This window comes from Thalia democratica, chromosome 2 (genome assembly GCF_965202585.1).
Source record: "Thalia democratica chromosome 2, ktThaDemo2.hap1.1, whole genome shotgun sequence".
Taxonomy (NCBI): domain Eukaryota; kingdom Metazoa; phylum Chordata; class Thaliacea; order Salpida; family Salpidae; genus Thalia; species Thalia democratica.
Genome location: NC_139166.1, coordinates 44,455,661 through 44,478,835, shown reverse-complemented (window position 1 = coordinate 44,478,835; position 23,175 = coordinate 44,455,661). Strand labels below are relative to the sequence as shown.

General features: G+C 27.3%; 1 protein-coding gene across 1 annotated transcript; it reads right to left on the bottom strand.

The window, feature by feature from the left end:
* Positions 1-3,745: 3,745 nt before the first annotated feature.
* Positions 3,746-4,168, bottom strand: LOC145828603 (signal recognition particle 19 kDa protein-like). Its single transcript, XM_082936358.1, has one exon. The coding sequence runs from the start codon at positions 4,166-4,168 to the stop codon at positions 3,746-3,748; it is 423 nt and encodes a 140-aa protein (XP_082792484.1).
* Between the last annotated feature and the right edge of the window lie 19,007 nt (positions 4,169-23,175).

Genomic DNA, 23,175 nt, shown 5'->3' with positions numbered 1-23,175 from the left:
ACATAGTATTATTAATAAATGCTATAAGTGTGTAGTTCTGGTTCCGTTTATTTATAAGACTTTTAGAGAAAAAAATGTTGAGTGATAATAGTCTTTAAAAAAATAAATAAAAATAAATAACTTTTTCACAATTCTTTTAAAACAGCATAGTTTTACATTTGTAGTTATAGATAAATTTATTACGTAGTTTTTTTATTTTGCTAATGTAATAGATTTATATATAGTTGATCTTTTTATATCTATAAGTCTTGTTCTATAAATAAATTATTTAAAACTATATCATGCCAATTTAATTAATTTACTACACAATGGACTAGAAAGTAGTAGGCTTTTATATGACTAGAAATTTAAACCAATTGTTATTCATAGTTGGATAGAACTGCATTTGTTTTTTTTTCAATTTTTTTTTGGCTCAAGGTATTTTAGACCTCATTAAATTGAAAAAAACACGAGCGTGAACTTGGCTTGAATGGCATTTTTTGTAATTTTTTTTAACCAAACTTTAAAACCTTTTTTTTCAAATTCTTTAATGCTAACTTCGAAACTTTTTTTTTATTCTAAAGAAGGTTCTTTTGCTTTGATTTTCGCAATAAATTCCATCGAATTGAGGTTTGGCTTTTGAAGTGGGGTCCCTTTAAAATTTTTCAATTTTTTCCAATTTTTTAATTTTACAAGTTTTTCTCCGAAATTTCTTTTTTTTTTATACAATTAGCCTAAATAAATTTTTCAGAAAAATTCCAATTTTGCACGATTTTCGATTTTTAGGTTTACAGACTTTTATGCAAAAATATTTTATTTTTTATAATTTTTTTTTAACAGATTTGTATAGTAAAGTTTCAAGATGTAATTATATTTTTTTCCCAATTAATTATTGTTTTTTAAATATATGACCCATATAAGATTTACCTAAATTCTTAGCAAAGCTATTTGAGGGATTTCTTGCTCAAGTGTTAAGAGTTTAGGTAAAACTTGTATGGGTCATTTATTCTAAAAACAATAACTTATTGGGAAAAAAATATAATTACATCATGAAACTTAACTTTACAAGTTTGTTAAAAATAAAAATTATTAAAAAAAAATATTTTTGCTTACAAGTCTGTAATCCCAAAAATCGAAACTTTTCTGAAAAATTTATTTAGGCTTATGGTATAAAAAAAATTGATTACAAGTTTAAACTTAGTTTAATAAGTATGTTAAGAAAAAAAAAATTATTTCTGGAGAAAAACTTGTAAAATAAAAAAAAATCAAAATTTTTAAAAGGGCACCACTACAAAAGTTAAACCCCAATTCGATGCAAATTAATGTGAAAGCAAAAGAACGTTCTTAGGAATAAAAAATAAGTTCCAAGTTAGCATTAAAGAATTTGAAAAAAATTGATTTTAAAGTTTTGTTAAAAAAAATTAAAAAAAGCTATTCAAGCCTAGCCCACGCTCGTGAGAAAAAAAAAACATAGAAGTTTAATATTTAAAACAACTGTAGTACTAAATAATATAACATTAATTTAAACAAAAAGTTAGATTGAAAAAAAGCAATAACAAGTCATTAGTTATTTTTCGTTGACAAAGTTTTTTATTTTTAGAAATTTTACTGTATAGTACTTCGTGGCCGCAAACTACTGCTTTCTGAGCCGCAAAGTTCTTGCAATAAAATCAACTTTTGTTCAGTATACTTGCCTACAAGCTCAGCAATAAAATAATACTAATTAAGAACCTTATCAAATTTTGTTAATATTTTTTATGTTATGTGTAGTAATCTTTTTCAAGAGAAAAACTTTGAACACAATCCTTAAGTGCATACCTAAAGGTACTTATGAAAATTTTAAATTGCAATTTGAACACTAAGTTTTTAGATTAATAGTGCGTATATCACAGGAAGTGCTCCTCAACAAGAAGACTGTTGTACTATCGAAAATAAATATTTAGCCTTATGTAAAAAGTGAAGCAGACTTGTTTAGAAATTTTTAGTTTCTAAATTAAAAAATTCTAAAAACATACAAAATTAGAACAGGATTGCCAAATTTTTTTGGTAAATTTACTTTAGGGTTTTTTTAAGTACACCTTTTCGGGTCTATTTTTAGTTTAAAGTTAAATTTAGGTAAGAAACTGTGTCAAAGAGTATAAAAACATTGAAAGATACTCTAAAGTTACTTTAAATGTGTTTTTTAATAAAAATTGAACTTAATGATGACAAAAAAATTTTATCTATATAATAATTTTTTGACTCAAATCGAAATTTTACAACTTAACATGTTAAAAATTCAAAGTTTTTTTTCAAAATTTATCAAATTCCATGTTTTTCCAGATTTTTAGCCTAAATTGTAAAGTTCCATGTTTTTTGGCAACCCTGTTTAAAGTAAACCTTTCAACTTATACAAAAATGAAATAATTTACCTTACAAAGCTTATACCGTTTTAAATGTTCAAAATCAGAGTTTAATACAACATATTATCCCATTTTAGAAAAATTATTGTCAAGGTGATAATATATCAAATTAATTTAATTTTTTGATAAGATGCAATTTAATGTAACTAACAAAAACCGCATTTTAGAGCTATCAATTTAGGATTAGTAGTTTAAAAAATATATATGTTAGCTCCGGATAATCAAAGAAATGTTTGCTTTTTTACAAACAAATCTGAAGATGATGTAATTGTCAAAAACTTTTCTTAACTTATAACTTTTTTTATAATTAATCTTTAAATAAACATTTATACATTTTTATACCAACTCACTTTTAATATTACTGAAACTCTAAAAAGTTTGACTGTCTGTCATATTACAATTTACAACCATTGTTAAATTTACAGATGGTATACAACGTACAATTAACCTATATGTTATACTAGTAAGTATTCAGTATAATAAAATAATATAAATAAGCTTTTTTTTTTATGTGTACACCTAAGTTCAGCTACAAGTTACTTTCAATAGTGATTTAAGTTAAAAAATGTATAATTCTTTAAACTAAGATATTATTTTTAATAGCTATGTTACTATATTATTCAAAACTAAAAAAGTAGCTTAAACATAGCTGTACCATTTTGACAAAAAAAAATCAGTCTGAGCAATCAAAACTGTTTAAATATCCAGAAATTAGTTTAATTTTAAGGGTACAATTCAAATAACAACCAGTTTTTAAAGTTGTTTAAGTAATTTTCAAAAAGGATTTTAACTTTACAAAAAAAAAATTAGTATCCGACTGCAATTGATTAAACAACTTTATGTTAATCAAAATAAGAAACATTAAAACAAGCAAAAATTTTTCAGAAACTTCAAACTACCCTAAATGTTTTAAAGTACCTTCAAGATAAAAACTAGCTGAAGTTTTTTAGTTCTCGAGTAAAACTATTAATTGAATGAGTGACAACTCTTATACATATTTTAGACTATAACCATATTTAAAATTTTAAAAAAGTCGTAAACCTTAAACTGACCCAAATTTTATTTAACTATGTTAGAAGTACTAGTTTTATTGAATAAATTTATTTTTTTGACAATTAAAGAAACTTGTGAGTTTTTCATAACATTCACCATACATATCTAATATACTTTTAAACGGTTCTATATTCGAAAGGAAGCTTAATCAATCCATATACTAATAGAAATTAAATAAAACCATGTATTTATTACTCAAGTACAATTTTATTTAAAAAAAAAAAATCTGAAAAATATTAATACTGTTTATTGAAACTTAAATAATTCTGAAACACCTACAAATAGAAAATATGTTTACTATAAATAAATAATTAGCGCCTTCCCTTCTTCTTATTTTTCTTTTTACCTTGCCCTTGTTTGCTTTGTTGCGATGAAGCTTGTGAACCACTAGCTGAACTTTTTTGTGTTCTACTTTTTAACTTAGGAATCATTGTAGCAATGTAACGCATCAGAGCTTTTTTGTTTGCCAATTTCTCATTGCATAAGGTACCATCAGAATTTTTTAGCAAAACTTTAACCCTACCTCTAAAAGCTGGATCATACTTGTATAGCTCTCGTGGGTAAACCTTGTCTTCTGGTAAAGTGCTAAGTTTTGCATCCCTACAAACAGCAAGAATTTCAGATGTAAGCGGATTTTCAACTGCAACTTCCTTTGCAATTCTTCTACCCTCAGCAACAGACTTTTTTTTGTTAATATAAGCAGGATATATACAAATTCCCTTATCCATTGACATATTCATTTTTTTGTATAAACTGTACAATATTTTAATTCTCCTAATAAAAACAATATAGTTAAAAGATTTACTATTTAAATTTTTTTTTTTAATAACAAAAACAAAAAAGCAACTATTGTATAAATCAGATTTTACAAATGTTAATAATAGTTTATCGAACAAAAAAAAAACGATAGCTTAAAAATTTTTTGATTCAAGGACCTGGGTACACAAAGAGACCTCATGTTCCTACCATAAACTAATTTCAACCCCAAAATAACATATTTTTTGATTTTTCGACAAAAACAGTAAATTTTACTTATACATGTCCTAGAATTATAAATTACATCTTAAATGAAATCTTATAATTATAGGCACAAACTAAAGACATTTTAACTGCTTTTGATGTATTATGACGTCATTATTACACTAAATATGCAAATTTTTCATGTAAAATCTAACTTTTTTTCTAATATAAAAAGCAAATTCTTCTACTGTTTTACTTTTAGTTTTTTTGATTTTGAATTAAAAATGTGTGGAGTCTGCTAGCCAGAATGATACTGCTGACGTAATGTCATTTCAATTGCATGTTCATATATACATATATAAAACACATTTTAAATCACTTTCCGTTATTAGAAATTATGATTATTGAGAGCACTTGTCTAAGAGTAAAAGATCTAGACTTATATATCATAGTAATTGCATGTAAATTTATTAAAACTAGTGTAATTTTGTTCTTTAAATATAAAGATTTTATATTTAATTAAAAAATATCTATTTATCTGTATAAATATTTTTTTTAACTTTAAGTAAGTTATTGTTTTCACAATACTATTAGTTAAAGTTTATAAAATATTGTACATTTAAATAATTTAAAACTTAATTTGATAGTTTGTTTAAATGTTTTAATTCTCTAATTTTGAAGCTTTGTATCAAACCTTTTTTAATTTTAACTCATAGCAGTTAATTGTTATTGTATTTACTTATATTAATGCAATTTACAAGATTGAGCACTTAGCAAGGAATTAACTTAGCAAGGAATTTTATCTATATAATATACAAAAGCTTATACCTTGCAAATTCTATTTTACTAGGTATAGAGTTAATATAACTATTATTTATTTTATTGTGAAAAAAAAAAACTTAAGCATATTCATAGTAGAAAGATATTATAAGATGTCTGAGTTGATAGTAGATTTGATTTACTCTTTTGTTAAAATATTGTCATATTCTTTCTTGGGACACTGACTCTTCTTTTTTTTCTCTTGGAATTGCTTTAAGTGCAATTTTTTATAGTGATCAAATACTACTACAAACAAGTTTTGTTTTACTTTGGTTTTTGATATAACACATCCTTCACCAAATGCTTTGGTCCAATGTAAATTAAGGGCTTTTGAATATGCAGAAACACAGTCTAGTATCTTGTTCGATTTTGGCGTACAACTAATGCTAAAGACAATAATAGCAAAGTGAATCAATGCATTTGGTGAAGCACGTGTTATATCAAAAACCAAAGTTTAGCGAAACTTGTCAGTAGAAGTAATTGATTACAATAAAAAATTGCACTTAAAGCAATTCCAAGAGAAAAAAAAGAGTGTCACAAGAAAGAATATGACAATATTTTAACAAAAGAGTAAATCAAATCTACTATCAACTCAGACTTCTTATAATATCTTTCTACTATGAATATTCTTAAGGTTTATTTCTTTTTTAATTAACAATAAATTAAATAATAGTTAATATCAACTCTATTCCATTTTACCATGTGGATAATATAGCTCTTGGCAAGGTATAAGCTTTTGTATGTTATATAGATAAAAGTTTATTCCTTGCTAAGTACTCAATCTTGTAAATAGCATTTATATAAATAAATACAATAACAATAAACTGCTATGAGTTAAAATTAAAAAAGGTTTGATACAAAGCTTCAAAATTAGAGAAATAAAACATTTAAACAAACTTTCAAATTAAGTTTTAAATTATTTAAATGTACAACACTTTATAAATTTTAACTAATAGTATTATGAAAACAATAACATACTTAAAGCTAAAAAAATATTTATACAGATAAATAGTTATTTTTTAATTAAATAAAAACTTATCATATTTAAAGAATAAAATTACACTAATTTAATAAATTTACATGCAATTTCTATGATATATAAGTCTAGATCTTTTACTCTTAGACAAGTGCTCTCAATAATCATAATTTCTAATAACGGAAAGTGATTTAAAATGTGTTTTATATATGTATATATGAACATGCAATTGAAATGACATTACGTCAGCAGTATCTTTCTGGCTAGCAGACTCCACACATTTTTAATTCAAAATCAAAAAAACTAAAAATAAAACAGCAGAAGAATTTGTTTTTTATATTAGAAAAAAGTTTAGATTTTACTTGAAAAATTTGCATACTTAGTGTAACAATGATGTCATAATATATCAAAATTATTTGAAATGTCTTTAATTTATGCCTATAATTATAAAATTTAATTTAAGATATAATTTATAAGTCTAAGACATGTGTAAATAAATTTCTTACTGTTTAAGTTGAAAATTCAAAAAATATGTTATTTTTGGGGACGAAATTAGTTTTTGAGGCAGTGATTTTTTTTTTGCAAATTTTAATTATTTTTAATTAGATTCTTTTTAATGAAGCAAAAACACATCTGAATCAAATCTCCTCACATGGATTTTACAATATGACTAAAAAAATGTGCTGTACTTTCTAACCCTAGATTTATTTTGAAAATATCACAACTTTTTTTTTAACTTTTATGTTTATATTTGAAACTTTGGAATGTAGTTCTAAAATCTTCAGCAGCAAAAATTTGTTTACTCAACCACATACTTTAAAGTACTACTAAAGAAGTAAAAGTCATAAATTGCTATAACCAGGGTTGCCACAGATCAAGCTGAGAAAAATTTCCTGACTTTTCCCTGACATTTTACTAAAATTTTCCGACTTTTCTGAATTGAACACTTAAGGCCATAGGGGGGGGTAGACCATGTTTTTTACAAGTTGATCTTATTTTATAGAGTTTTTACTAAGCTTCAAGATGCTTTTTACCGTTTTTAAAAATTCGAATTAGTTTTTGAGATATGACCGGCCAAAGTCGGGCCGCATAACAGGTTCCTTATGGGGAAGGAAAACTAAAACGGCGAAAAAAGACTAATGCATTCAAAATCTATCTCCTCCTTCATTTTTTAAGCAATCTTCTTCAAACTTTCACAGTCTATTCTTTATACAATAACAAAAAAACGTTATTTGTGACTTTAAAAAATTTCAAGTAAAAATACCTTTTTTTTGTAATTTTATGACAAAAATTAAAAAAAAAAGTGAATTTTCATCAAAAAAAAATTTTTTTTACAAAAAAAAGGTATTTTTACTTGAAATTTTTTAAAGTCACAAATAACGTTTTTTTGTTATTGTATAAAGAATAGACTGTGAAAGTTTGAAGAAGATTGCTTGAAAAATGAAGGAGGAGATAGATTTTGAATGCATTAGTCTTTTTTCGCCGTTTTAGTTTTCCTTCCCCATAAGGAACCTGTTATGCGGCCCGACTTTGGCCGGTTATATCTCAAAAACTAATTCGAATTTTTAAAAACGGTAAAAAGCATCTTGAAGCTTAGTAAAAACTCTATAAAATAAGATCAACTTGTAAAAAACATGGTCTACCCCCCCCTATGGCCTTAAGTTAAACTTATTCTAAAATACATATTCTAACACTTTATACTATATAAAGTTTTCAATCTAATTTTAATACAGGTTAAAACAACAGTTTTTTGCTGAATTCAATCATCAAACTTCCATTAAATCACTTGAATCATCTGTGTATGATTGATGTGTTTGCAAATAACTTATTTTACAAATTTAAACAACTTAAAAAAAATTATTAAGACGTAAACTATACACATCAACTTGTTATATAAAATACTAAACTAACTGCTTAATTATAAAGAACTCAATTATTTACTTATAAAAAAAACTTTGATTCTAAAATTATGCTGGATAAATTTTTGTGCACATATCAGTTTCACTATGGAAGTGTCCTTGCTACAGACCATCAATACTAAAAAGCTTACAAAAATTGCTTGTTTAAGTAGGGTACTTGTTCAATATGTTAATAGAAAAATTTTGCAGTTTTATAAAGGATGTTTTATTAATCTCTACCAGATGAAGGCATTGAAAATAAATTAATTTTGTAAATTTCTAGAAAAATCTTTTAATTTCTTTCTGACTTTATTTTTATTTTTAAACTATTTTTTTACCATTTGAAGGATTTAGAAAATAAAGAGTTTTGTAAAATTAAACTGACAATATCTAATTTTTTTTTGTCAAATTTCCTTACTTTTCTGATTTTTTTTCAAAAACCCCATTTTTTCCAGTTTTTCCTGACTTTTCCTGATTTTGTGGCAACCCTGTATAACATAAACAAATGCCAACTGAAATTTTTATATAAAATATATTAGTATTAAAGTAAAACCAAACTTATAAAAACTAACTTAATATTTTGTTGTTATTATATCCCTACAAACTTGATATGTTCAAATATTTATATATCAAACATCTATAACAAAAAGTATTCAGTATGTACACATTAAATAATTGAATTGTTATGCTAGCCTTAAGACTTAAAAAAAACCTAGGCAAAACTTCACACTCTACAAACAAAAATGACAACAAGGCAAACAACTATGAATGACCTTGAATTAAAATATATTTTTTACTAGGCACACTTTTATTTAAACCTGTATTCATTACCAAAAAATAGTCTGAGTCATAAAAGCTGTAACAGCTTTAAGTAAAAACAATTGTCTGAAAGTCTAATTTCCATAACACATTTATTCAAGGTTAAAACTATAAATGATTTTAATTTATAGAGTATAGTTCAGTATTTTGATTGAAATAACTTAAGCTTATTACCGTTTATTTTCAAACAATTTAAATAAAACATAACAGAATGGACTAAAAATGAGAGTCGGGTAGGCAATTAACTTTTTTGGTAACTATTAAATAAAACAAAGGCTTTATACATATTAAACATAGAATTAATATTGAATATATTTGAATTTCTTCTTTTCAAAACTGTTTTTTTTAGCTTAAAATATTTCAAAGATGTATTAGTAAAAATGCAACCAGTTTTTGCAATTTTTTGTCCAAAATTTACAGGAAGTACTTAATTATATTTCTTTATATTTTGATTTGGGGTAAAGTGTTCTTTGAAGAATAATATAGTTTAACTTTAATTGGAATACTTTATAATTTTTATTGAACTCAAAAATTGCAATTAAAAAAAAAAAAACAAATAGCTTTAAGATATTTTACAAAAACATCTGAAAAAAATGACACAAGTTCTCTGACATTTTTAAATTTTACCCATTATAGGTGTTCTACTTGTGAAAAAATTTGGTGGGGTTTCTAGGTAGCATTTTGAGCTATACTATTTCAATATACTCCAAATTGGATCCGTGTAACCCATCTTGTTTTTAAAAAAATCACTTAGTTTTGTTTTTTACAAATTTTATTTTAGGTATAGAACACTTTTAACTTTTAAGAAATGAAAAAAAAAAATTGAAATTTAAAAGTATCAAAATTAGTAAGTTCTATAGATTTCTCAGGAGGGCACAAAAAAATGTTTTACCTTAAAAATATATGTTCTTTTTTAGTTAAAACAATATATTCTTCAATTTTTTTACAGTAAGTCTATTACTTACATTCAAATTGTTCTACTACAAACAATAATAGTTTTCAAAAGTATTTTTTGAAAAACAATTTTTTCTTGGTTTTTTAAAGAAGAAACATACTTATTTCTAAATCTATTTATAATTCTAGTGATACAAATACTCAGGGTTGAGACTCGTTTTTAAAAAAACTTTTCAAGGTTTTCTTAATTTCTTCCAGGTTTTCAAAAGTACACATTTATTGGTCTATTTTTAGTTTAAAGAAAGTTTAAGGTAAGAAACTGTGTTAAATGATATAAAAACAGTGAAAAGATATGTAAGGCTACTTTTAATATGTTTTATGTCAGAAAAAATATTTTGATGATGACCAAAAATTTTTTTTATATGATAGATTTTTTTAATCAAATCAAAAGTTTACTACTGAACATGTGAAAATTGTTAAAATTTTAAGTTTTTCCAGGTTTTTTTAGTGATTTTTGTTCAAAATTACAGGTTTTTTCAGGTTCTAGCAAAATTTCTCAAGTTCCAGGTTTTTTTTGCCTAAGTTGTCAAATTCCAGGTTTCCAGGTAAAGTGGCAACCCTGAATTTTTGAATGCTTTAAAAATTCAAGGAAATTTTGAGGTCTCTATCTCAAAAAATAAATATATAATCTTGTTCTAGCAAGTCTCAATTTCAAAATACAGGGTTGCTTAAGGTTTTTAATTTTTTCCAGGTTTTCTTAATGTCCTCCAGGTTTTTGAAGTGCAAGTTTTTTGTCCATTTTTAGTATAAAACTGAATTTGAGGTAAAAAACTGTGTCAAGTAAATAGGATAAAAAAATTGAAAAGATGTAATGCTACTTTAAATGTGTTTTATTAACATAAAATTCTGAATGCTACAGAAAAAAAACTGTAATATATGACAGATTCTTTAAATCTAATCATAGTTTTATTATTTAAGAAGTAAAAAATGTTTAGAATTCCAGATTTTTTAATGATTTTGACCAAAGTTCCAAGTCTTACCAGTTTTTTTTTGCCTAAATTGTCAAATTCTAGGTTTTTCAAGGATTCTAGTTATTTTGGCAACCATCCAGCTGGAACCAGATTCAAATCTTGTTATCAAATTAAAATCTATTTGGATCCAGTTCTTGGCAAACTATGGCCAGATGCAGTATTTGGATCTGGTATACCACTATTTATCATTCTTGTCTTTTCACTAAAAACTGATGATGTCATTTCATTTGATAATATTTTGTTTACCACAACAATATCATTATAACAGTTTCTTTGAAAATATGATGAAAAATACATCAAGTAGTTTCATCCTGTCAAGATGTTTAAATACTGTCATATAAAGCAAGTTTGCTATTTTGAATCTTAACTATTGACAAAAATTACTTAAGCATGACATATAAGTAAAAAACAGAGATGCCATTCTTTGTATCAAAAAAAATTGAACAATTAAATTGTAAATAATATTCATTGCACAAAAAGAAACCCTCAAAACATTTGCTATAAGGACTTGGTGTACAATACAAGTTTTTGCCCAGGAATGCAAAAAAATAATATGCAATTAAAATCCTTTTATGATGTCATAAACTTTAATTTTGAAATGTATATATATACTTAAAAAGTTTGTTGTTCTTAGAAACGATAGAACATTAAATTACAAAATAATTTTTAAACAAATAAATGATGTTGTAATCTTGTAAATACTTCTTATTTTTTCAAATATGCTGAAAAAAATTAAAACGTGTTACTTCTACTGCTCACTAGCGGTAACTTATATTGTTAAATGAGAAAAATATATTACAATGCTGAGTCATGCTTATCAATTTTCCTACGAGCTAAACAGTTTGTCACATAAAAACTTTATGATAGCTATAATTTATAGCATATAAGTGAGCCGTAATCATTTTTAACTTCAGATATCTAATGTAACCTTTAAATTTTTATTAAGAGGGTAAACATTTTTTATAAAGATGAAGCTCACCTCACTATTTAGTCAATTAAAAGCGGGTAGGTTTAAAACACGGTTCCATACTTGGTAAAAAGCAGTGTGTTTGATGTTAAAAAATACCCGACAGTAGGATTTAAACAAGTAACTAGTAAAGAGATAACTCGAACGCACTCAAGCGTACCAATCATACACAGTATAACACTTACAAATGACTTACAGTAATATTAAAGTCAGTTTTACAGTAATTATCACCATAACAACTACAAAAATTATTAAAAACTAAACACAAGTGTTAAAACTCTTGTGTGTAGCTAAATTTTTGAATATATTTAATAAGTATATGACTTTTGAGCACCTTTCTCTAGCTTGTATTTTTTAACTTAAAGCGAACTGAAAAAATTACTAAAACTAAAAACAGACTGCGGGTAGAATTTAGTGGCCTGCTAAAAGTGTATGTAAAAAACAGCTGTAATTAATGATTTTTCATCTATATATATTTTCGGTACCTTTTTTTTGAAACCAACTAGGACAAAGCTGCTTTTATCTTTTAAGACTAACTTTTTACTGTTTTTGTTTTAATGTTCAATTTTTTTTCACTATCACTCAAGTGTTAAAGAAATCAGAACAACATATAAGTTAAAGATATTGTTCTATTGTTCTAATAAATGTTTAAAAAAAAAACTGCATGTTAAGCAGTAGTATTTTATAGGTTGTTAAACTGTTTGTTTACGCTTGTTTTAAAATATTTTTCTTTAATGAAATAAAGACCTGAAAACTGTTTTAAATTTTGTTTTAAGTTAAATAATTACGATTTTTGTAAATAAATTTTTGTTTTTTTTTCAATTTTTCTTTGAATATTCGTTTAACAAATTTTGCATAGAGTAAGTTTTACTGTTATTTTTCTTTTAATTAGGAGAGATTGATAAGTAAGTTCTGGTCTAGAAATTACAATAAACTCTGGACAAGACATTAAACTGTATCCTTTAAGTTTGACTCGATAACCTAACAAAATTTTCGTTCACCAAGTCTCAACGGTTTTTTTTATCATAAAATTCAAAATTATAAATAAATAATGATGTCTGTGTCTACCTTGTTTAGAATATATTGATCGTTTTTTTTTATTTTTATCTTACCTTAAAATTTTGTTTAAAAGTTTAGTTACAAAGTTTTCAAAGATTTTAATTTGATTTAAATATTTATTCACCTATTCTTTAAAAACTTACGTTAAATGATATATGAACTAAAAAATAAAATCAATATGGTTAATTTTGGGAAGCTGAAGTTTCACAGATATTCAAAATTAGAAATTCGCATTTTTGAACACTTATTCGCTATAAACACGTCGTAAAAAATTAATTGAGCTTACAATTTTTATTTAAACATCTTAAACGATTTGTCTTGCTTTGTACATATGACTTTTTTGGTTTAGGTTTAATAAAACCATCAAAAATATTTTTTTTACCTAAAAGTTCAATATTTTTTTCATGTTTATTCTATATAAAAACACTAATTTTCGTGAAAAAATAATTGAGCACACAATTCTTATTCAATTTAGACAAATAACATCTTAAAAGATTTATCTTGCTTTAAATATATGACATTTTTGGTCTAGGTTAAATAAAAACATCAAAAATAGTTTTTTTTTGACCTAAAATTTTAAACACTTTTTTTGTTTATTCTATATAAAACAACTAAGCTAAGTTAATAAATAATTGAACTTACAATTCAAATTCAATTTAGACAAAAAACATCTTAAACGGTTTATCTTGCTTTGTAGATATGACATTGAAGTCAGCAGATATTGATGGCTCAGTATCTGCTGGACCCGTTAACTTATTTTTTTGTCTTAAGCCCTTCTTAGTCTTAATCATTTCTAATGGTATAGTATACTTAAATAGTAGCTTAAATTAAAAACAACTGGTTATAAGTTACACAGCACAATTTAATATACAATATTTAAAAACAAATGTAATTTAAAAAATACGTACTAACTCAAGTAAAATTATACAAAAAGTTAATAAAGCTAAAAAATAATTCAATAATTTCTTTAATAAGCAACAAAGTTTAATCTATAATTTGGTACTTTCTTTTAAAGCAACAAATTTACATAAGTTCAAACGCTTAACTGAATTCCACTCAGAGATTCAATTCAATAAGGTGGATGTTCTTTCATCAATCAGAGTTCATCAATAACTGACCGTTGCTACAACAAGAATAGCATTTTGTATTAAAAATTGGTCGTTAAGCAAACGTCATAGTGCTTTAATAAATTTAAACTTGTCAGTGTTTACAACTAGTTAATTTGTAAACTTATTAACTATTATCACAACGCAGGGACACATAGCGATTACATTTTCCTTTCTTTTTACCCTTTTTTGGCATTCTTGGCCAGGCTCCAATGATAAGCCTCTAGGTCATGAGTATACAGGAAAAAAAATCACACATACTGGTTCGCTAAACCAGTGGTCGGCACGGTGTACACTGGTGCACACTAGTGTACACGAAATTTATTTTAGGGTGCACGAAACTTTTAGGGTACACGAAAGTCATTTAGGGGTGCACAAAATTTTGAGATTACATAAAACTTTTTTTTTGTCTTAATTTTATTATATTTATTTAGTTTAAGCGACATACTTAAATATTTAAGTTAAATCTAGCCCTGGTGTTTAGTTTAGCTTTTAATTTATTGGCCATTTTACTCTCATGATCTTTTTTGGTATTGAAAATCACATAACATTCTTTATATCAACATTGAGGAAGCAGTTTGCATCTGAAAGAATTGAGAGAAAGCTCGAAGATCTTGTGAAATCAGTTGGCTGATGTGGAGGAAGCTTTCATCCAGCTAAGATCATGAATATATTAAAAGGTTAGTATTTTTCTTTTTACTTACAGTATTAGTAGATTACAGTATTTTGCTTAGTGAAGAAAGTTTCTTTTATAAATTATTAATACTACCTACTTTTAAAACAAAACAATAATTTCTTTAAAAATATTCACATGATAATTATAATATTTTTATACTTAAAGGAAAATTAAAGAATTTATGTTCAATAAAAAATACTCAAATAAGATAAAAACAGTTAAAGTATATTAAAAAAAATTTCTAAATAGATTCATAACAGTAGTAATGAACAAGTTTTAAGTAACAGCTTTAAGTTTTGAATAACACAAGTTAAGTAAATATTATACCTTTGAATTTATTTTATTATTTAATTAATTAACCTATCCATAATTGAATAGTACATATAAAGTTTGAAGAAAATATAGGCTTAAATTGACATTGAGTTGCCACACACTGAGGATAGTTTAAATTTTATAAAAGTTTTTGAAAATCTCAAGATGGCTAGAACTTTTCTGTTTTTTTTTTTAATCTCAGGCTAGCTAGGTATGCTTTTTATTAAACTACTTGTTACTTAAATTTATTGACATAAAAGTTGAAAATGTTATTCTCTTAATTATTTTATTTACTAGCTATTTTGATCTGTTGGTTTAACAAAATATGTTGTATCTGTTGTATGATTCAAGGTTGCCACACACTCAGCCTAAATGTTTTTTTTTTATTAGAAATAAAGTCTTATTAAGCAAGTTATTTTTCTTGCAAAAGTTAGTCTAGTTTTGGACTTGTGTAGAATCTTTGAATGTATGTATGATTTTTTTTTTTGAAATATAAAAAATTTATTTAGTCATTTATCAAAATGTTAATTTAACTATACTGCTACTTTTGAGCTTTGGCTTTCTCTTTTCTTTATTAAACTCAAAATGACCAAGGCTAGTTTTATTGTAACTAATACAGAGTCCTACACTTAGTGCAACTCAGGACAGTATAAATATTTTACAATTCTCAGGATAATCTGTTTTTTGAATCTTGTTCCAATATTTTCTATTTCATTAAATGAAATTTCTTTGTTGTAGTTTCAAAATTTTTTTTTTCAAATTCCAATTTTGATGAATAACCTGAGTTGTTTTTTAAACTTTATTTATATTGAATATTTATATATTATGTTTTATAAAAATTTCAAAGTTAAAGAGTCAGGATAGTTTTTTAACTCAAAGAGTAACAACAGTGCTAATGCTTGATCTTTAATTTATGAATTATACTAAGAGTAATTTAATAATTTTGTTAGAAGAGTTATAGTATGTGTTTCTAAGATGTAAATCTTTCTTTATGCCTACCAAACATTTAAAAAAAGACTAAACAATTTTGTTTAGATTTTTATAATAATTTATAATTTTATATTAAAAACCAAAAATTTATTATTTGTGTAATGCTAAGCTAGTTTTTTTTATGTTTTAGTTGTGCTTATTTGAAAATAGTTTTTTTTTAAATGTTTTAAAATGATGTACAGTTCCTCAGTTGTTTTACTTAATTTGAATACTTTGAAAGAAAACATACTGTTAATTGATATCTTTTTCAGTATTTTTATTATGTAAATGCAAAAATATAGACAGTTTAAAGGTATTATGATACTTTATCAATCTCAGACTAGTAAGGATTTCAAAAAATACCCATTTTAGGTTAGAATGTTTTTCCTGAGCTTGAGCCTGGTTTTGATTGTTGATTAACAACCCTTTTTACCTTAAAACTGTAGTTTAAAAATGTATGTTTGTAATAAATTTGATATTTCAGGTTATCAAAAAGTTTGCCACACAATCAGAATAATCCTGGATGCCTTAAAATTTTGAAAAACTCAGTAGGACATAAGATAACTTAGAAAATTTTGAATTTGTTTTTTAAACCCAGGCTGACTCAAGATAGTTTTTTTAACTCAGTATAGTTTTAAGATTTCAGGCATTTTTTTTCTACATTTTGAATGAGATATAGTTAATATAGTCCCAATGATTTATTTTTTAACTTACAGTATTTTTTGCTGAAGATATATGTTTTTCTTGCCTTTGAAAATAAAAAAATGAAATAAACTTAGATGACTACAGTTCAGTTTAAAGTCATTCAGGACAGTCTTGATCTGTCAAATCAGTTTTAACCAAAAGGATTACAATCCTGTCAAGCTTATTCAACAGTATCTACTTTAAATGTTTGACATAATAAAAAATGTTTTTTTGTTTCAAAGAGAAGCAACTCTGGTCTGAATATAATTAAATTCTTTACTTTGCGAATTATTGATTGTCTTTTTGACTTTTTTCTTGCATTTTACAACTTTTACTTACTAGAACTCTGACTTTAAATATAACTTTTATTAAACTAAGCTAAAAAAAATATAACACAAAAATAATTTTAAATATTTACAGTAAGATATCAAATTTACTGTATAATACTTATCTTAAACCAAATGTTTTACTTGAAATGGTTATTTATATTTTTTATAGATATAAAAAGTTTTGTAAGTTAAATCAGCACAATTTTTTTAAAGCTATAAGGTTTTTTTTAATATTGATTAAACTAGATTAGAAATCAGTAATGACATTAGTTTTTTGATAAAATTTTCACACACTCAAACTACTTAGGATAACTCTTATGCTATTTTAAAGGTTGGAAAACTTTGGCAAAGTAACTTTTTAAAAAATACTTATGCTGAGACATTATACCTCAATTGAAGAACTTACTTGACAAGTTAAACCACAACCCAGTAGCAGTTCCAATAAACAGCTCATTATGGTAAGATAGTTTTAGAATAATAGGTCTCTTGGTATTTTAGTCTCTTATATTACACTAAAAAAAATTAAAAGTCAATGTCTCTTCTACTAATATTGATTAAAGTGTAAAATTTTACTAAATTGATTTATTCATTTTTATAGGTGCTTAACAACTCTTGAGACAAATCTAATTATTAATATGTAAATTTAATTAATTTTCATTAATTTAATTGTTTTTTTTTGAAATCATAAACATTTTATTTAGTTTAAAAAATTACTTGTTTTTATTAGTAACAGCTTTGTTTGGCATGTTTTTTGAACATTGTAGTTTTATTTTCTTTTGGTTATAGCTCATTTTTATTCTTACTTATTTTAATAAGTTGAATAGTAGAGTCCAAATTCTTAAACATACTTTTTAAAACTTAAATATTTATAATTTTTTTTTAAGACATGTAAAAAATTAAATTATTGATAAATTTTAAACTTAAAAACATTTCATGTTAAAACTTTACCTTTTAACGTAAAGTTCAATATAGATTTTATGTGTGTATGATGTTAGATACTATTATATAATTATTTTTTTATTGATATTTTTGTTCATAAAAAATAGTTGATGTTTTAAATTTTAATAGTCTCATTTTAAAAAGTTTTTGTTTTAGAGTTTGATTTTAACTGTTAAGTATTTTTATAATTTTTTAGCTCATTATAAATTTGATTAAAGTTGGGTATGCAACTCAATGACCGAGAGGTCTTTTTGTGTATCCAGGTCCTTCAACCAAAAATAATTTTTGAGTAATTTTTTCAATAAACCTCATTAAGACCTGAATTATTACTAAGCATTAACTTTAAAACCTTAATTTTAGGTTTGATCAGATTCGTGCAAGCAACAAGTACAAGACCAACACATACAGTTCCAGATCAACAAAACGGATTTAGCTAGGATAAAATTTTTCATGTCTTTTTTGTCGTTACTTTTTGGTGTAATTTTTGTTTCCTTATTTTTTTCGTGGCAATACATTTGTTAAACACATATAGTAAGTGATTAATAAAAAATCATTAAGTTAAGTTAACTAAATAATTAAATTTACCATGCAATAAAAAGTACCAAGACTGCTAATTGTTAATTGGGATTGTGGCAATGTATTAAATTAATCTAGTTAGTATTTTAGACCTGGGTGATACAAGTAAAATATTGTTGTAAAAATTAGATCACCGAATAAGTTTATTAAAATGGATAGGGTAAAGTGAACAATTTTAAGTTATCTTGTAAAAAGTAATTAGGTGTTCCCGAATTATTAGTAAAAAAATCGATTTAAAGTATTTACATATTCTTCAACACTAGCGGCGCTAAAGAATGGAAATTGGGGTGCACCAAATTTTAATTTTGTGATTTAGGGTTCACGGATTCAAATTAGCGTGCCGACCACTGCGCTAAACAACTACTGACGTAACTCATTAAACTGCTTCTTTTCTCTTGCAGCTGAAACAGGTTGCCCGCCTGCAACTAGTCACACTTCTCTAGACACTGCTGGTGATTTCACAAATGTCACGAATCCATGACATGTCAGTTTTTTTTTTAGTGCCAAATTAAAAATTAAACCACTTTTGAAGATATTAGAAAAAAAAAATTTAAAAAGGAGAGAAAAACTTGTATTAAATTTGTACATGTATTTTATTTAAACATCATATTTTAATTGCAATTACTATTAAAAAAAGTCAACTACTAATAGAATCATCAAAAAAACTAGTTACTAATAGCAATAAATAGAAATAAAATAAGTTATAACCAGTTGTTTTTCATTTACTACCCTTAAATATGCATAAACGCTTAAAAACAGTAAAAAAAAAAAGATACTTATGCCGAATGAACGCTTAGAATTCATCCGAGCTAGATGCTTCGGCATAACTTATGGGGACTTTTCGTTCCCTTAAATTGTATGTTCTAGTTTCCTCACAAGTCGTAACTCTGGGAACATACGCTTTAACGTTCCTTATAGAAACCTTTACCAACCCAGAATTCTTTTGAATAATCATACTTTGCTCTGAACAAGAAAACACTTTATATGGACCATGGTAGAGTGTGCTAAGTTTCCGCTTATTTTGTCTCCTATGCCAAACCCATTCGCATTCGAAAATCCCTGATTCATAGTATGATTTATTATTGTGGCGCTTAAATTACCTACCAATTTTAGCCATCATATTCAAAAATACTTTGGTTTCTAGAGTGTTGGGTGTGGTGATAACGTCAGTACCCTCAATTTTGTTGAACATTACTCTCCCCGAGAGATTCTGGGCCGTCCCGAGAGCATATTGAGCTGGGGTATAAGGTGAACCTTCAACGAAGGTATTGTTTAAAGCTGTCGTTATCAGAGGCAAGTGCAAAGCCCAATTTGTCTTATCAGATAACGCGCGAAGTGCAACATTGATAGCCTTATGTTGCCTCTCAATGAAACCGTTAGATTGAGGGCTGTATGGGGATACCAAACGATGATCTATTCCTAACTGCTCGAACGCTTTGGTAACACGGTGTTAACAAATTCACGACCGTTATCGGAAACAACTACTTGAGGGACCCCAAATGGACCTACCCAGCATTGAAAAAAAGCATTCCTGACAGTCAAAGTTTTCTTATCTGTGATCGGCATAGTTACAAGAAACCCTGTGGCAGTTAAAATATACTTATTACTACAAGATGACACATTTAAAGGACCGACAAGATCTACGTGAACGAACTGGAATTGTTCCGTATTGTCTAGAAAAAAAACAATTTTTGGACGATTATATCTTGTTACTTTGGTCGCTTGACATACCACACAGCTTTTGACCTAATGAGTCACATCTTTTATCAATGTAGGCCAGTAACAGTCTTTTGCAATAGACTCGATTGTTATATCAATACCCAGGTGCAACCTATCATGGGCCACATTAAATGCTGTTAGGCGCATAGATTCGGGCAGAATGATGCGCTTATTATTTTCGTCTACCACTACCGCTAAATTTTCTGGTTGTAAATATTCGACCGTTTTCTTCATATTACGCGCGGTATCTACTAGCCCCGGTTCATTACATTGCAAGACCGCAATAACTTCCCTATTTATCATATTAAAGCTAGTCATATTTTCCCCGATCACTTCATTTAACGGACTACCTAAAATTTCCTCTTCACCGTCTAAATCACCGTAATCAGACTCGCTGTCTTCAGCCTCTGACTCAGACGTATAAACAAAGTCAGAATCCTGGTTATACGCACGAACATGCATTGCCGACTGTGGGGGTCGGCTTAAACTATCTTTGATTGCGCATATCCAACGTTGTTCCGCTGGAGAATGATTACCCATTTCGTTTTTAATGGCCCTTTCTACTGATTTACTATCAGTACGTATTATTAAGGATCTCCCCAATATTCTGCTTTGAAAGTGCTTAAGAGACAAATACACCCCGCGAAGTTCCTTATAAAAAGTAGAACGTACTTGCTTAAATGGAGGGAGCTTCTTTGAAAAAAACGCAAGCGGTTGCATTCCCCCATTTCTCCCTTCTTGTTCCAGAACTGCGCCAACGTGGCTATCGGAAGCGTCCGTGAAGAGAACTAGGGGTTTTGTGTGGTCTTCATAGCTTATTGTTGCTGCTTCAACTAACAGAGCTATTGTGTCATGATAAGCTTTGATTTGACCATCAGTAAGTTTAATAATTGCCTTATTGCTTGCCTTAGATCCCCCCGAAATTTCATTAAGCGGTGCCATTACTTCGGCCAAGTTTGGTATGAATCGATGATAATAGTTAATCATACCAATTACCCTTTTTAACTCTTTGCGCGTGTTTGGTAAGGGTAATTTTTTTATAGCTTCTACCTTAGATTCCATAACATCAACCCCGTTAACACCTACTGTATGACCTAGAAAATCTACCTTAGTTATAGCAAAAGAACATTTTGCTTTCTTTAAAAATAGACCGTTTGTCGATAATGTTTCTAAAACTTGTTTTAAATGTGATATGTGACTGTCCGCAGAATCTGAAAACACAAGAATATCATCTAAATATACAAAAGTGAAAGCCCCACATGAGGACAAGATACTGTCCATAAACTGCTGGAAACGTGTTGGTGCATTCTGCAACCCGAAAGAAGTCACCTTAGGGACGAATACCCCGGAATTAGTTATGATAGCAGAATATTTTCGTGAGTTTGGATGAAGAGGTAAGCTATAGTAGGCTTCTTTAAGATCTAACGTGCTGAAAAAACGGGTACCTCCCGGAATTCTTTCCGAGAGCGTATCTATGCGCGGGAGCGGGTATGAAAATGGGCGTGTGTGGGCATTCAAAACTGTATAATCAACACAAATACGCAAATCACCATCTTTTTTGGGCACTACCGTGATTGGTGATGCACACATGTTGGCATCCCCCTTTACAACAGCACCTCTCGCAATTAGGTCTGAATAGTTTTTATCTACCTTTTGTTGACAAGTTAAATTACATCTTCGCGCCTTAATCATTCGCGGTTTTTAGTTGTCAACTATAATCACTAAAAATGTGGTTGTGTTTTCTTGGAGCAGTATAATCAGGAGTTTTTGTAAGCTCAGGGTAATTCAACAGTAGTGTTTCATCCTTGGTCTCTAACGTAGTTATGTTATTACTATCCCTAACTTCCCCCGTATTAATCGACACAACTACCGACGCAGGCAAGTCAGCGGCCCTAAACAGTTTAGTCGTTTTTTTAGACAACTGATGCGTCAATTCCAACATGAAAGGGCATATTATCAGTTTGTTTTACATTAAAATGTCCATACCTAAAATGCCATAACTCCTATACTCTTGAGTAACCCAAAAATTATGTTTCATGGTTTTTAAATTACCTAGCTTTTGGTCAACGCAAGCACTCCCTATGGGGTGGATTTCATTGTCGCCAATACCCTTTATAGTTCTACTGAACGGCTTAAAGTAGTGGTTTATGCCATTTGTTAGATTCTTAGGCAATATAGAAACTTCGCATCCAGAGTCAATTAAGAAAAGAACGTTTGTAACATTGTCCTTTGCAAATAATAGACTTCGATGCAAAGTTTTCGGATTAATAGACAATTTATTTAAAATAGCAAACGACCAATTAGTTTTTACAGTTGGTTTTGTCGTGATATCATTACGCAATTGAGAGTGAGAGTTTGTTTCAGGTGACGGCTTACTAGGCTGCCATGGTTTGGCAGAGGGACGAATTGGTACGGCTTCTACAGGCTTATTAAGAGGAACTCTGTTCCCATCCTCATGTCCTCTCATTGTTTTGAAGATGGGAAATCGTTTTTTTGATCGTGTTGTTGCCGTAACGAGGACATAGGGCAAGTTGCAACTGCAGCACAATAGTCTGCCCTATCTCCAAACTTTGCATGTTTGTGACAAAGCGCGTTCTGTTCGTAATTCGTGCGCTTGTTATACCCTTCCCCGAAATACCCCTGACTACGATTGTGTTCATAGCTGCGGAAATGTTCCCTTTTTTGTGGGATGTTCTCATGCCATTTTTGTTTGTAAGAGTATCTCTTATTGTGCTTGAAACGCTGAGGTTCGTATGAAAAGTTTTTAGAATTTTCAAAGACCCTCTGTTGTTCAATATCGCATATAAACTCTGTGCGCCTAATAAACTCGTTATATTCGAGCCCAAAACATTCCTTAATTTTGTTTTTTAAATTATTAGGGGCATGTCTGTGCATAAAGTATTTAATTCTGTCTTCCTCTTTAGACTTTGCCCATTGCTTAGCTGCCAAAAACAAGTCCTGGAATTGAACTGGCTCTGGCCATGATGGGCTTGCACCTAATATACGAG

Coding starts and splice junctions, on each gene's coding strand:
- LOC145828603 (XM_082936358.1), bottom strand. CDS start 4,168: ATGTCAATGGATAAGGGAATTTGTATATATCCTGCTTATATTAACAAA.